General features: G+C 39.4%; 2 protein-coding genes and 1 pseudogene across 3 annotated transcripts; all 3 read left to right on the top strand.

Annotated features, from left to right (window-relative positions):
* The first annotated feature begins 3,031 nt into the window (after nucleotides 1-3,031).
* Nucleotides 3,032-5,142, top strand: LOC131316021 (BTB/POZ domain-containing protein At5g41330). The gene has a single exon (XM_058345288.1). The coding sequence runs from the start codon at nucleotides 3,542-3,544 to the stop codon at nucleotides 4,967-4,969; it is 1,428 nt and encodes a 475-aa protein (XP_058201271.1). The 5' UTR covers nucleotides 3,032-3,541; the 3' UTR covers nucleotides 4,970-5,142.
* Nucleotides 5,143-6,164: 1,022 nt separating this feature from the next.
* On the top strand, nucleotides 6,165-7,753 carry LOC131316022 (silicon efflux transporter LSI2-like; annotated as a pseudogene).
* A 439-nt stretch (nucleotides 7,754-8,192) lies between these two features.
* On the top strand, nucleotides 8,193-13,943 carry LOC131316019 (silicon efflux transporter LSI2-like). Of its 2 annotated transcripts, none has more exons than XM_058345286.1 (3): nucleotides 8,193-9,372; nucleotides 11,472-11,661; nucleotides 13,388-13,943. In XM_058345286.1, exons 1-3 carry the CDS (start codon nucleotides 8,368-8,370, stop codon nucleotides 13,651-13,653), a joined length of 1,461 nt encoding a protein of 486 aa, XP_058201269.1. In that variant the 5' UTR covers nucleotides 8,193-8,367; the 3' UTR covers nucleotides 13,654-13,943. The 2 variants fall into 2 exon arrangements, with proteins under 2 accessions (XP_058201269.1, XP_058201270.1); XM_058345287.1 differs by having other exon boundaries at nucleotides 8,271-9,372; nucleotides 13,236-13,531.
* Nucleotides 13,944-14,888: the final 945 nt, after the last annotated feature.

Below are 14,888 nucleotides of genomic sequence, written 5' to 3'. Positions count from 1 at the left end.
AGACGTGTAGCTACTTACTTTTTTTCTTTTTCTTTTTTTTTTGCAATCGGATGTCTGAGCTAACTTGGGCACACCTCAAATAATTTTAGGACGCTGAAGTTGGCGATTAAACAAATCCTTCAGCAGTCTTAAGGTTTGAAATGTTTGAACTCCATGACAATCCGAAGGTTGCCTGCCTACATGGGCATGGCCTACCAAACCCTTGAGGTTGGCCCTCACTTATTGTTGTTCTGTGGGGACCACATTAACCATTACTACTATTTTCTCTGTCCCACTTTAAATATCCCTTACGAAAAATCGTGCATTTTCAAACTTCAAAAGAATATACTCCCTCCGTTCCAGTTTATTTGTTCAATTTCGACATACGTGTCTTTTAAAAACTTGTCTATATCTCATAATCTATAATGTTTTAAGTATATAATTTCGAAAACATCATATTTTAGATCTAATTGAGATCTATCAAATAAGATCTATATTGCATATAAAAAACATTATAAATTAAAACATATAGACAATTTTTTAAGATGTCCTAAATGGTGAAAATGGACAAACAAATCGGGACGGAGGGAGTAATTCTATACATTATTTTATTGAGTACACACTCAAAGAGAGTTGAGAGAGAGAGAGAGAGAGAGAGAGAGAGAGAGAAGGAGGAGGAGGAGGAGGAGGGCAGAGGCTGGGTGAGAGGAGAGAGAGAGAGAGAGAGAGAGAGAGAGAGAGAGAGAAGGAGGAGGAGGAGGAGGAGGAGGAGGGCAGAGGCTGGGTGAGAGGAAACAATTTTTCTGTCTTTTATATGTTGATGATGATGATGATGAATTGGTGTGCAAAGATGGAGCTCATTTTCTGTCCTAACAGAAGCATTACAGTTTCTGTGCTTCTTATTTTCAAAAAGAAGCATTACAGTTCTTTTTAAGAGATGGGAAGTAAAACATGATCGAGGACCCCTATTCCACCTTTTTGCGTTTAGATATTGATCAGGTCAATTGTATAACACATAATATATTAATATGTATGACAAAGAATCGACAAATAAGTGTCATATGTTCATGTTAATTAGGGTAGCGTACGTGCTGCATCCCTGTTGAAAATTGATCATTATATGCTCTCAAATTGAATCATCGACAAAATTGATATGTAACTTGATGTAACAATTACGTACATAATCATGTTTAATATTTCTGACAATAACTTCAGATAACTGTTGTCAACGAGTTATCATCATTTACATCCTATATTATCTTCAACGTTACCTATTATTGCCAATTAATGAAAGAGATGATTTTTTTCTAAAAATATATTCTCAAGAATCTCAACGCTCTTGATTGTAACAAGTGAGTGTTATACTCATACTATTTATAAGTCCCCAATGCTGACAATATATACGATATTCACATATAGAAATTGTCGTTATCTCAACTACCATCTTCAATTGACTTTATCAATTTTGTAATCTACTTCTGCCAATTTATCTCTTATATAGTTTTAGTGTTCTATTTTTATTGATTAACACTGTCCATTTTCTCGATCATAATCACTGTTATTTATTTATTTAGATATTTTAGTTGCATCAATCTCCTCAGTTATTGATATTTGTTGTCATCATTGTTGATTGAGAATTATCACCATCTCTTTTAATTTATCAAATCATTTCTCTAAGGAAATCAACAGCTTATGAGTGGAAAATGATCTTGCACTTATTACATGTAAAATGTTTGATGTACTAGTATAACCTGAGTACCCTAATTTTCAATAATTCATAAACTTAATTATTTTCGTTACACGATCTCCAATATAAGGATGCGGAGTCCCTGCAGTGAGGCTAACTCACTGCACCTTGCAGCCCCACCAAAATGCCACCGTTTTGTTCTCGGAAATTAATAATGCAACTTTTTCCCTTTCTCTCTCTCAAGACCCATCCTCCTCTCTTTTTTTCTGCTGCAACTTTCCTTCCTCCACGAGAAGAACAAATGGGGACTAGAACAATTCTGGATCCAATTAAATATACCAAAGAAGAACCTATTGATTTGGATATCAAGGATCCTGAACTTTTTAACCATTAAATCAAGTGGACAGTACAAAGCTCCATGGAAATAGAATTGGTTACTTGGTTCTCTCTCTTATTCCAGAATTTCTAGATTATGAATTTGTTTCCTTCTCTATTAAAGTTCTTAGTTAGGAGCATTTTCCATATGTAAGATCTGATTTCGAAATTAAACTCTTCAAAATAAAACTTTCTCTTACTTTTTTCAATATCAACCCAATTCAGATATTGAAGTCTTCAATGTAAAATTTTTAACTTGATGACCAAAATTGATTAGGATTAGGGGGGAAAATTTCGAGTCTGGATTGAGTACTCCTTCACTGTATTTATTTTTTGGAGAAGAAAGCAAACCAAATGGGAAGAAGGGTCGGAGAGAGAGAGAGAACAAAGGCAAAGAGGGAGAGAAGGGGGTCCATGTGTGTTTTACTTAAATTGCCCAAAACGGTGGCGTTTTGGTGGGGCTGCTAGGTGCAGTGAGTTAGCCTCACTGCAGGGACTCCGCATCCCCAATATAAATGCTTGTTGAATGCCTGTAATTGCTAAAAAAAAATTACTTCTAATAACAAATTCGTACTTTGAATGTTTTTAAACAAATTTATATCCAACTCTGTTCATTAAATTCCTTGTAAGTTGTACTAACAAAAATATCGTACTTTCTCTGTCCCAATTTAAATGCTTTCTACGGAAAATCATATAACTTTAACCTTGAAAATAAAATAATTTTGAAAATAATTTTTAATTTTATTTTGCATCATATAAAAGATCTCAATGAATACTTTAAAATGGTGAAAAAAAAATTTCAAAAAAAATTATGAAAAATACGATTCCTCTAAAAGTCAAAATCACACAACTTTAAATAGTATTTAAATGAGACGGAGAGTGCTCACTTGGTCCATGATGGACTGCTTGAATGACCCATCCTGCTTTTGTTGACCACACACCTCTTTAGACCTTCTAGAAGGCCCCCCACCAATTCTCCTCCTTCAAAACCAGCCTGCACACTTTTCCCCTCTCCCATTTACCAACTCCAGGCTACACTATTCTTCCTCCGCAGTCTTAGATTTTCTTTCACCCCTTCTTTGGTTTGCTTTCTTTCTTGCAATTTCGACCAAAAGTGGGGATCTTTTCAGGCACCCAATTCTTTGCTTTGTAAGTTTCTTTCTTCTTTTTTTCTCTTCAGTTTCTGTATTTCACTTGCAACAAGAATTAGGGCTTTTCTTGGGTGCCCTTCTTTCATCTGGGTTTGCTCTCATTCTTGCCATTTTGACCAAAAGTGGGATCTTTTCAGGTACCCAATTCTTGGGTCTGTACGTTTCTTTTTTCTTCCTTCTCTTTAATTTCTGAAACCTCTGGTTTCTCACTTGCAACAAGAATTAGGGTTTTTTTTTTTAAGGGGGGCCTTCTTTCATTCTTGCTGTTTCGACCAAAAGTAGGTCCAATTATTGGGTTTGTCGAAATTTTCTGGTAGCAACGAAAATTGGGACTTTTAGAGGCCCTGAAATGCCACCTTCTGCTGATTCAAAGCTGCCTCTGAATAAATTAAACCTAAAAACACCAAACCGAAATACCAACGTCGTCACCATTGATGTTGGGGGTCAGCTCTTTCAGACCACCAAGCAAACTCTAGACCTTGCCGGACCCAAATCCCTCTTTTCTAGAATTCTCGATTTTTCTGATCAAAACCCTAACACTAACCCTCATGTGCCGTTCATTGACAGAGACCCTGAATTATTCTCAATCCTTCTCTCTCTCCTCAGAACCGGTCATCTCCCATCGAAATCAAAGGCTTTCGACTTCGAAGACCTAATCTCCGAATCCAAATTCTACGGCATCGAACCCCTACTTCTGAATTCCCATTCGAACCCATCGCAGTTTGAAGCTTTCAATCTTGAAAAATCGTTGCTTTTACCCTTGAGTGGGCGAGACTCGCCGTCGGCCATCTCCACGACGCCGTTTGGATCCGTCCACGTGGCACACGGGAGCAAAATCACCTCATTCGATTGGTCTCTCCATAGAAAATCCACGATTTTGACTCAATTCACGGCAGTCGATTCTCTATTAGCTTTGTCCCCAACTATTGCCGCGGCTGGTGCAACTGATTTTTCTGGGTTACAGGTGATTGATTTTGAGAAGGGTTTTGTTAGAGAGACACTGAATTGGGAAAATGTTACTAGGTCTAGTTCAACAGTGCAGGCAATTGGGTGTTCTCCTGACTATTTATTCACTAGTTTTGAGTCCGGCCGCCGAAATTCGAATTCGATCATGGTTTATGATTTACAAAGTGGGTTTCGTCCGGTTACCGAGATAGGTCATTATGAGATTTTTGGTGCTAATCTTGATTCAGCAATCCCTGCTACAAAATTGAGTTGGGTTTCTAGTAAAAATTTGTTAATGGCATCGGGGTCACATAGTGGACCTTCTGGAGTACAGGGAAACATCAAATTTTGGGATATTAGGTCCGGAAATGTGGTATGGGAAATCAAGGAAAAGGTTGATTGCTTTGCGGATGTCACGGTTTCAGATAATCTTTCGGCTATTTACAAGGTTGGTGTGAATTCGGGCGAGGTGTTCTTCGTGGATTTGAGGAATATCGGTACTGAGAATTCATGGGTTTGTCTTGGTGATAATAGAAAGGTGATCAATGGGAAGAAAGAGGGTGTTGGGAGCAGAATTGAAAGCCGGGGTAATCAAGTCTTTTGCAGTAAAGGAGGGGATTTAGAGTTGTGGTCAGAGGTTCTGATAGACTCTCTGAGGAAAGGCGAACATGGTTTAGAGGACAGGGTGTTCAGAAAGAATTCGGTGGGGAGAGCGAAGGATATGGGAGGAAGTCGGATAACCTGCTTGGGATTTGGAGGGAACAAAATGTTCGTGACACGCAAGGATCAGCAATTTGTTGAGGTTTGGCAGAGTTCTGTAAGGGGATTTTGATCTCAATTGTTCTATTTGTGTTCACGAATACAGTGTGATGTTTCATTTTTTTTTTCATGTATTATTTAGGATAGGGTTCTTCATTTTATTAAATTGTAGACAATGATACTAATATAAGATCATATTTTCTGTACTGGTGTTTTTTGTTTTCTATGCAGTTGACTTTTCAATAACATTGAGAATCTTCATAGTTGTTGCTTAATGTGTTCTTACCTGTCGGGAGGATGTATATGAAATTATTATAATGGAAAAATAGTTCTTTTTTCTCAATTTTTTGGCATCTCATACGACAGTATGATAGTAAGTAATCTAAGAGTAAGTTAATTCAGACATCAGTATGATTTTGATACCAGAAAAAGATTGAGTTTGTGTTTGGCACCTAATCTGTTCAGGCCTCTCCATCAGTAGACCCTTGATCTAATTCGTAAAGTTGGTTGATGACTGAAGAAGGTGTCTCAGTGCCCAAATGAGGTGTTCATTCCTTTCACTTAGGAACTAGGACAACAACCTTATTGTCTTGTGCTGGTCATCTTTTACACTGATAATCATCTGTTTCATCTTCACAAGTCATTACTGAAAAGTAAACTAAACCAAACTAAGCAAGAGCTTCTTTCAGCTCTGACTGATTGTTCTTACCCTATCCAATTGGTGAGGTTAGGTGGGACCTGATGGGATTCATAATTTGTTGAACTATAGCTATGAACACAGATTAAATTATCTAGTTAATGAATTCTCTAGTAAGTGATGATGAATTCTCTCGTATAGCTATGAACACTCAAATTATCTAGTTTGTTACACATGTCATAGTCTATTTTGTACTTTAACCCAATGCTGGCGTTGAACGGTCTCTGACACCGGATTGATGCTTCTCTTGTGATCACAGATTCACAGGTGATTGTGTCAGCCATTCTCTTATGCCTCTATAAATGATGGTTCAGCCTGGTAAACCTGCTGCATGATTCCTTTCCAAGAAAATCTGTAGCACCTCATGGTTTAGCTTCATCATTGGTGGGAAATTCGACATATCCATACCATCCTTCATTGGGTACTAATTTTAGAAATAGTTTAGTCATGCAAATGGTGGGTTGACTACTGCAGGTACCAGGTCTGTTTCATAGTTGACCCACTGAATAGCTGGGCCCAGGCTTTCAGTGTTTGGTCAGGCAGGTCTCCATAAATCACTTTGATCACATTACTTCTGGAGGGAAGTTTTTGTGGAGTACATTTTTTAGATGCGTCTTGGTGATTTTTATTTTTCGAAGAGGTTGATGCGAGGACCTTAGGGTTGTATAAACATTGGTATTATATCATCTGGAAATGCATTTTTTTTTTATATCCCCATTTTATCATTGAAGTATTATAAAAGGAGGAGTTCATGTATGTCGATTATGGATGATTTCTTGTACCATAAAAAGTCCAAAATCACTGTGGAAATTCGTGGTTGTTTCCAAAGATTCAACACTTTCTGTGTTATTTTCTATAAGACATTATCTCAATATGGGGTCCTCGCCGATTCATGACATTGTGTTACTTTAATCTTTTGAAGCAAGGTTAAGTTCTAAAAATGGTTTTGCTGCTGCTGATAAAAGTAGTTCTAGGCTCATTTGATTTTGCAGTCTTCTGGGTTATGGCTGTTTTTTCCAGCAGTTCTTTTTCTTCCCATTGGTAGGAACCGTAGGACTGCATACTCCCTCCTTGGGGCCATGCTGATGGTCATCTTCAGGGTCATGACTCCGGGCCAAGCATATGTGACCAGTTGACCAATCAATTCTTGGCCTTCTCTTTTGAACCCTGCTTGTAAGTGTCTATCTCGATGAAGCTGACATGTTCAAATACTTGGGCAAAATGCTCTCATAGAAATCCCAATGTGCAACGGATTAGCTTTGTCAAATCTGCTTTATTTCCACTATTTCAAGTGTTCTATTCAACAACGATACCGGTTTGTAATGATTTGATGGAGTTTGTTCTCAAAATTGCGAGGCCAAGCAATGTCCCATTCCATCCATATCTACTTGCTTTGGCCTCAAGTGCGGATACAGGTTCTTCCACAACTCCGATCGGGAACCCTCGAAACTTGGTCATTGTTATTCAAAGTGGCATCTCTGCTGGGCAATTCCTATTGGGACTTGTGCCCGCTATGCTTGTAGGAATTGTGGTGACTGCTTTAATACTTCTGTGCATGTACTGGAAGGTTTTGTCTGTCTAAAAAAGTTGAAGAAGATGCTTCTGCGGGAGTGATCTCTAAGTTTTGAGTTCACATCATTTCTCGGCCACAATGCCCACAACTATGTCACACCCCAAGTCAATGCTGAGGGGATGATTTCTACATCCGAAGCTCCCGGTCTCCAATGAAGATATGAATCAGGGAAAGACTCTTAGAAATAGAACAAATCAATTGAGATGGATAGGAATGCAAGTGCCTTCAAAGAGGTGGCAAATGGCGATGATCTTTCTCAACCCGGGAGGAAAATGCTCATTCAAGTAGGTTTGCAAATGATGGATTACATAGGGGTCTGGATATTGCGAATGATTCTTCAGAAGGTGCAATTCCAATACAGTCTGTGATGGAAGAAAGGGGGTTTGGCCAAGGGATGGAAGAGACTGTTGAGGAAGACGTGTGTTTATCTTGTTACCATAGGAATGCTGATTACTTTTCTTCTGGGTTGATATTTGTCACTTACTGCAGCACTTTCTCTTGTGGTCCTTGATTTCAAGGAGTCCTACTATTGGTACCGACGGTTTTTGAACCGATGGGGTACCGACAGGCACGCGGAGCCCACTCCGGGTTCCGCATGAATGAACCGAGCCGTTCAATAATTTTTTTTTTAAAAACCGAGTAGGTTTGTGAAAAATTAGCTCAATCCAATATGTGTAGGTGCTCGATCCAATCTTTTCATTTTTCATTCAAATTATAGGATCCTATAATCTGTATGAAAAATAGAAAGATTGGATCAAACACCAACACATATTGGATTGAGAGGATTTTTTCAAGACCCACTCGGATTTTTTTTTTTTTAATTATTGAACGGCTCGGATCATCTGTGCGGGATCCGGAGTGGGGCCAGCGTGCCCGTCAGTAACCCATAGGTTCAAAAACCGTCGGTCCCCTAGCATTAGGGAACAGGAAATTTGTACAGATATTTCCCATGTCTAGAAATACTATAGAAAAGAAATATACTTTTTGTCTTTCCCATTTCTAGGAAATACTATACACATATTTTTTATCTTTCTCTTGGAATTTTTGAAATGCGTTTACGTGTGTTTCCACTCAGAAGTTCAATACTTCATTGATGTCTCATTGATGTCTTTATGAGAGTAAACTTCTAGATTTGGTTATCTCCACTTCATGAGCTTGGGATACTTATAATCTTCTGAAACAAGGTTCCAAAGTACTAAAAATGGCCTTTGCTGCTACTGATAAAGTTGTTCTAGGCTCAGTTGCTTTTGCAGTCTTCTGGGTTTTGGCTGTTTTTCCAGCAGTTCCATTTCTCCCCATTGGTAGGACTGCAGGCTCGCTCCTTGGGGCCGTGCTCATGGTAATATTCAGAATTTTAACTCCAAACCAAGCGTATGCTGCCATAGACCTGTCAATTCTAGGCCTTCTCTTCGGAACCATGGTCGTAAGCGTCTATCTTGAAAGAGCCGACATGTTTAAATACTTGGGCAAATTGCTCTCATGGAAGTGCCAGGGTACAAAGGACTTGCTTTGCCGTATCTGCTTTATTTCTGCCATTTCGAGTTCTCTGTTCACCAACGATACCAGTTGTATTGTTCTGACAGAGTTTGTGCTCAAAATCGCGAGGCAAAACAAAGTTCCTTTACATCCGTTTCTACTTGCTTTGGCATCGAGTGCAAATATTGGTTCTTCTGCAACTCCAATAGGCAACCCTCAAAACTTGGTTATTGCTATTCAAAGTGGCATCTCTTTCGGAAAATTTGTAGCGGGAGTTATTCCTGCTATGCTTGTCGGTGTTGTTTTGAATGCTTTAATACTTCTGGTTATGTACTGGAAGGTTTTGTCGGTCGAAAAGGATGAAGAACAAGGTTCAGTCGAAGTGATCTCCGAGGTAGATGTGAATTCTCATCAATTCTCGCCTGCAACTATGTTGCATCTGGCGTCGTTGGATTCTCAAGGATTGAATCCCACAGCAGGTGCTATTGACCAGCTTAAAAAGAGATCAAGTTCAAGGGAAGATGCAATTCCAGTGCAGTCTATGATGGAAGAAGAGGGGGATTTGGCCAACGGAGGGAATAGATTGTTGAGGAAGATGTGTGTTTATCTTGTTACCGTAGGAATGCTTGCTGCTTTTCTTGTCGGTTTAAACATGTCTTGGACTGCAGTCACGGCTGCACTTGTTCTCGTGGTCCTTGATTTCAAAGATGCATGGCCGTGCCTGGAAAAGGTACGTTGCCCGTGTTAGAATATAGTATTGATATTAGTCCCACATTGGTTAATGTAGTCTTATGTTGTGATTTTTCATTATATAAATAAGAGTTGATTGTGTTAGGATTAGTTAACACAACACCCTATACACTTTTCCTATCCTTCTTTCTCTAACAACATGGTATTAGAGCGGGTTCACCATCCACCTTAGATATACGTGTTAGACTTGTCCCACATCGCTCATCTAAGCTACCCAAGCTTGGTTAATAAATTCTAGAGGTTACTTCACCTATTGCCAATTGGTTTTAGGTTGGAACCCTCCCAGAAATCTAACATGGTATCAGAGCTAGGTCTTGGGTGGCCTCACCTCGCGTGGGAAAGTCTTTGTCATCTCTATCGCCCGAGTCAGTTAGTCAGTCAGCTCCTGGTTTGTCACCTCCACGTGCATCCGGGCTGCACGCGAGGGGGAGTGTTAGACTTGTCCCACATCGCTCATCTAAGCCACCCAAGCTTGGTTAATAAATTCTAGAGGTTACTTCACCTATTGCCAATTGGTTTTAGGTTGGAACCCTCCAAGAAATCTACTAATACGTCGCCACAATCTACTGCCAACATCATCTCTACTGTAGCGTTGGTTTCTCTCTCTCGTGCGACCTCTGTTTTCTCTAGGCAATCATCGTACCCTCCGGCGACCGTTTTTCTGGCCCGTCAGCCCCAAAAACTTCAAATCGTGGCCGAAATCCCTCAAAATCAATTACACAGTCCCTTAACTGTACTCGTCGGCGCCTGAATAGCCTTGTCGGCGCCTGAATAGCCTTGTCGGTGCCTAAACTGTACTCGTCGGCCATAACCCAGTCACGGCGACCCTCGCCGGCAATAGCCAAGTCTCCAAAATCTCCAAAACAGCTCTCCTTTGCTTCGAAAATCCTTGATCTCCATCCCCAAGGTGCTGACAACCTCTGAAATTCCCTAAGGAGTGGTCGAAATCGTCACACCACCACTGGGTTATGTTCGAAATAGTCTGCATGTATTAGTTGGTTGTCTCTTATTACACGGTGATATATTTGCAATGAAATCTGATTTTGCTTCCGCTGTCTCCGTTGCTGTTGGTTCTTCATTCAGTCGTGGACATGGTCATAATTTTGGGTTTCCTAGTCGGTTTTTTGGCCATGCTTTTGGTGAGGGTGGTAACATATCTTGTTTTGTCGTCTATTTCATTGAAGTTGGTGGTTGTTGGTTGGTAATTGAAGTTGATTGTTATTGGTCGTTGAAGTTGGTAGTTGAAATTGGTTTCGTTGGTCGTTGAATTCGTTCGTTGTTCGTTGAATTCATTTGTTGATTCGTTGGTCGTTGAAATTATTTCGTTGAAGTCGTTTCGTTCATTGGTCGTTGTTATTGAAAGTTGTTCCATTGTTTTTAACAAGTTGGTTGTTTTTGGTTATTGCTGATTAATAGTTGAGGTAATTGTTTCGTTGGTTGATATGTAACAAGCTGGTGAGTCTTCAGCTTGAGGGGGAGTGTTGGAATATAGTATTGGTATTAGTCCCACATTAGTTAATGTAGTCTTATGTTATGATTTTCCGTTATATAAATAAGAGTTGATTGTGTTAGGGTTAGTTAACACAACACCCTATACACTTTTCCTATCCTTCTTTCTCTAACAACAGCCCTCTTTGGTGATGGTTTTCAGAATGAATTCCGCAAGTGCATTTGAGAAAGCTCTTTGTTTGGTGGTTTCCTAGACTTTCTTTCTAGAGTTTTGGTAGAGAAGAGCTAATTTTCCCCTATACACTTTTCCTATCCTTCTTTCTCTAACAACAGCCCTCTTTGGTGATGGTTTTCAGAATGAATTCCGCAAGCGCATTTGAGAAAGCTCTTTGTTTGGTGGTTTCCTAGAATTTCTTTCTAGAGTTTTGGTAGAGAAGAGCTAATTTTCCCCCCAAAAAATTCTCAAAATATGTTTTAGTATTTATCAAAAACCATTTCTTTAAGAAAAATGAACAAGATAGGAAAACGCCTTAGTTTTCTTGTTCAAAAACGGATTCCTGAATAACTACCTAGCAGGGTGGGCCTTGTGAGTATCTTTTTCTTCCTTAAAGATCTTCATTTTTGAATCAGGTTTCCTACTCTCTCCTTGTATTCTTCTGTGGAATGTTTATCACGGTCGAGGGCTTCAACCGAACTGGGATACCTAGCACTTTCTGGAACTTAATGGAGCCCCACGCACGTATCAATCATGTCAGCGGCATCGCAGTGTTTGCCCTTGTTGTACTGGTCCTTTCGAACATTTCTTCAAACGTACCAACCGGTAAGTTGATTAATTTTTTTTTTTGAACAGCACCGGTAAGTTGATTCTAGTCTTGTTTTTCATTTATTAGGTCATATTTGGTAAATCACCATCTTTGTTCTTTTTGAGGGCCGTTGTATGCTATTGTGCTTTTAGCAGCATACACCTTATTTACTCTAACCAGTCTACACTTGGGCGAAAGGTGGCCATGGCTACCCCTGACATTGGAAACACGCATACGATTTTGAGTAAACTTAGGGTACAAAAGAGTTTGTACACATGATTATTCTCCTCTTACGCGTTCTTGTATCTCCTTTGTTTCCCCTCCTTTTTTTACATACTCGTAACTCTAATGTTTCTGTTCTCATCTCCTAGTTCTTGTAACACGGAATTGATCCTACCAATCGCAACCTCAGGTTGCACGACTGCGTAGTAAACCAGAGCCCCAACCACATCCTCTCTCTTTTTCTGGTACATCGGAAATTCACTACCAAAGCCATTTTAGCACAAGTTTTCGCTTGCAGGGAGAGTGGCCCATAAAATTAAAAAAAATGGCTGTCTTTTTCCAAAAACTTGTGATGTCTATCTATTTCCAATGTACCAATCAGGTGTAAACCTTTTCTACAAGTTGTGTTTTGAATTCGATCCAGTTCGACTATCCTAGTGGCCGAGGATGCATTCTCCCAATATAGAAACCCAAGGTGCAGGCCTTATCTGCTAGAAAAAGGAAATAAAAAAAAGGAGGTGTTGGAGTTGGCGGCTGAACAATTAACAAGCCAACTTAGGACAAATGGGATACTTTGTATATGTTCCAGTGGGCCGGCTGAACAATTAACAAGCCAACTTAGGACAAATGGGATACTTTGTATATGTTCCAGTGGAACATTTTTTTGTCTTGTGTTCCATTTTTAAGCTAGTGGAGAACTTTTAATAGGAAGAACTGGGTGGAAGTTATTTATGTCCTTTTAACCTTTCAAGAGAAAGGTATCTCTTTTCCTTACTTTGTATATGTTCCAATGGAACATTTTTTTGTCTTGTGTTCCATTTTTAAGCTAGTGGAGAACTTTTAATAGGAAGAACTGGGTGGAAGTTATTTATGTCCTTTTAACCATTCAAGAGAAAGGTATCTCTTTTCCTTCCTTTAAGGATGTGTGTTTATCTTCTTAGGTAATAGGATTTTGGACCTCCGATACAGTTATTTACTTGCCTATCGGCTGGTATGAACCGATACGGTTTGATATCGGCCGATATAGGGCTGTATCGCCTATATGGTAACATTTCCCGATACTACAGATAAAAACCCTGGTTAAAAACCATTTTGAAACTTTATGGTGAGTAGATATGAACTGCAGGAGAAACAGTAACCATCTCTTGGTCCTATTTATGGACCCTCACAACAAAAAAGAAAAATTATATTTCCATAGTCTTTTTCTTGTTTTGGGGGGCCTGTTATCCCGGAAAAATATCAAGTTGATTGGATATCAATAACTTCATGTCGGATGATATCTATTCAGAAGTGTATTTCCAAAATCATATTTGCCGTTCATGTTTTTTAAGAACAATGTACTTTGGTCACCGAGTAGACAGTGTCTCAGATTTTCTGCATGGTTGTCATACAAGTCGATCTCTGCAATTTGTGTACGATTCGATCAAATTTTTAAGATTGTGATAAACCCTGGTTTTGCACTCACAGCAGGAACCCCAACTCCTGTTTTAGTATATTTGTCTTCCCCTTTTATCCCCCCAGTTCTGCTGCTTGGAGCAAGAGTGGCAGCATCTGCAGCAGCAATATCACCAATTGCAGAGAAGAAAGCATGGCTTATATTGGCATGGGTGAGCACTGTTGCCGGAAACTTGTCGCTGCTGGGTTCGGCTGCCAACCTGATTGTTTGCGAGCAGGCTCGCCGTGCTCAGCTTGGCGGCTACACCCTCACATTCTGGAGGCACCTCAAATTTGGAGTTCCATCTACCCTTATAGTCACCGCGGTTGGCTTGGCTCTCGTTAGGGGCTAAGAACATGTATTTTGGGAAGACACATTCGTGTTTTGTGGTTGTTTGTAGAAAAGTTTTTTAGAACAAGTAAACACTTTGCATGTCCATATCTTGGTTGTTTCACCACAGCTTTATGGAGGCATCTCAAGTTTGGAGTTCCTTCTATCCTTATGGTCATCGCGATTTGACCCGGCTCTCATTTCGGGTTAAGAGCGTTCAATATCGGGAAATCACTCGGGTAAAAGGTGAATGATATCGTTCTGTATCTTGTTCCTTTTTTCACAACAACGATAATAAGAGAAACATAAGCCGCCATTAACTTAGAACTGCTTAATGACAACGGTCTGGACTTGGACAGTTGGCCCGATAATCGTGTGTTGTGAGGTTTTGGGTCCGAGCTCTATTGACACATCTCGCAGTAATCTATGGGGAAAATGACGGTCCAGGACGTGTTTTGATAATTAATATCCGTCAAGGACATGCTGAGAACATTTGTTAATGCAAAAAATATTCTTGACGAATATTAATTATCAAAACATGTCATTGCCGTCAATTTCCCTAATCTATGTTACTGCCAATTCTCCCTCTAGCAACAGAAACAAGCAAAAAAATTTGTAGCAATGGCCCAGAAATTGATTTTTCGGCCATTGCTACAAATTATATGATTTGAACGAGATCCATGTAAACCTAAGGTTGGATTTGGAGTTTAAAATGGGCCTCTCTTCCTTTTTGTATTCAAATTATGCCGCTCTTAATTCCAAATAATTGCCTCCTAAAAAAACAAGAAGGATGATGCTATGGTGTCCCCGGTCATTTTGGGGATACCGTAATTTTTGACATACTTTACCATTAGAAGTATAACTAAAATCAATTACAAGCATAATAGAACCCAAACAAGGCATAACCAAGGAATATCCAAAAAACCAACCAAAGCATAACTAAACCCAACCAAGGCATAACAAATAAGTTATGCCTTGCTATGGTTTTGGTTATGCCTTGCTATGGTTCTGTTATGCTTGTAATGGATTTTGGTTATACTCATAATGGTTTTGTTATGCCAAAAGTTACGGTGTCCCCAAAATGACCGGGGACACCGAAGTCATTCCCAAACAAGAATCCGGCTTGTCTGCCGTCCAAGAGGCCAGTTCACGTAATTGCTAGTTTGCTACTGTCTAAAATACAAAATATCGTACATATACTTTTTGCAATCTGAACTAAAAAATGTCGAGATGAACAACCGAGAATGAATTGCACTA

Source organism: Rhododendron vialii, chromosome 2a (genome assembly GCF_030253575.1).
Source record: "Rhododendron vialii isolate Sample 1 chromosome 2a, ASM3025357v1".
Taxonomy (NCBI): Eukaryota; Viridiplantae; Streptophyta; class Magnoliopsida; order Ericales; family Ericaceae; genus Rhododendron; species Rhododendron vialii.
The sequence above is the reverse complement of the archived record's forward strand: the minus strand, read 5'-3'. Positions and strand labels throughout refer to the sequence as shown.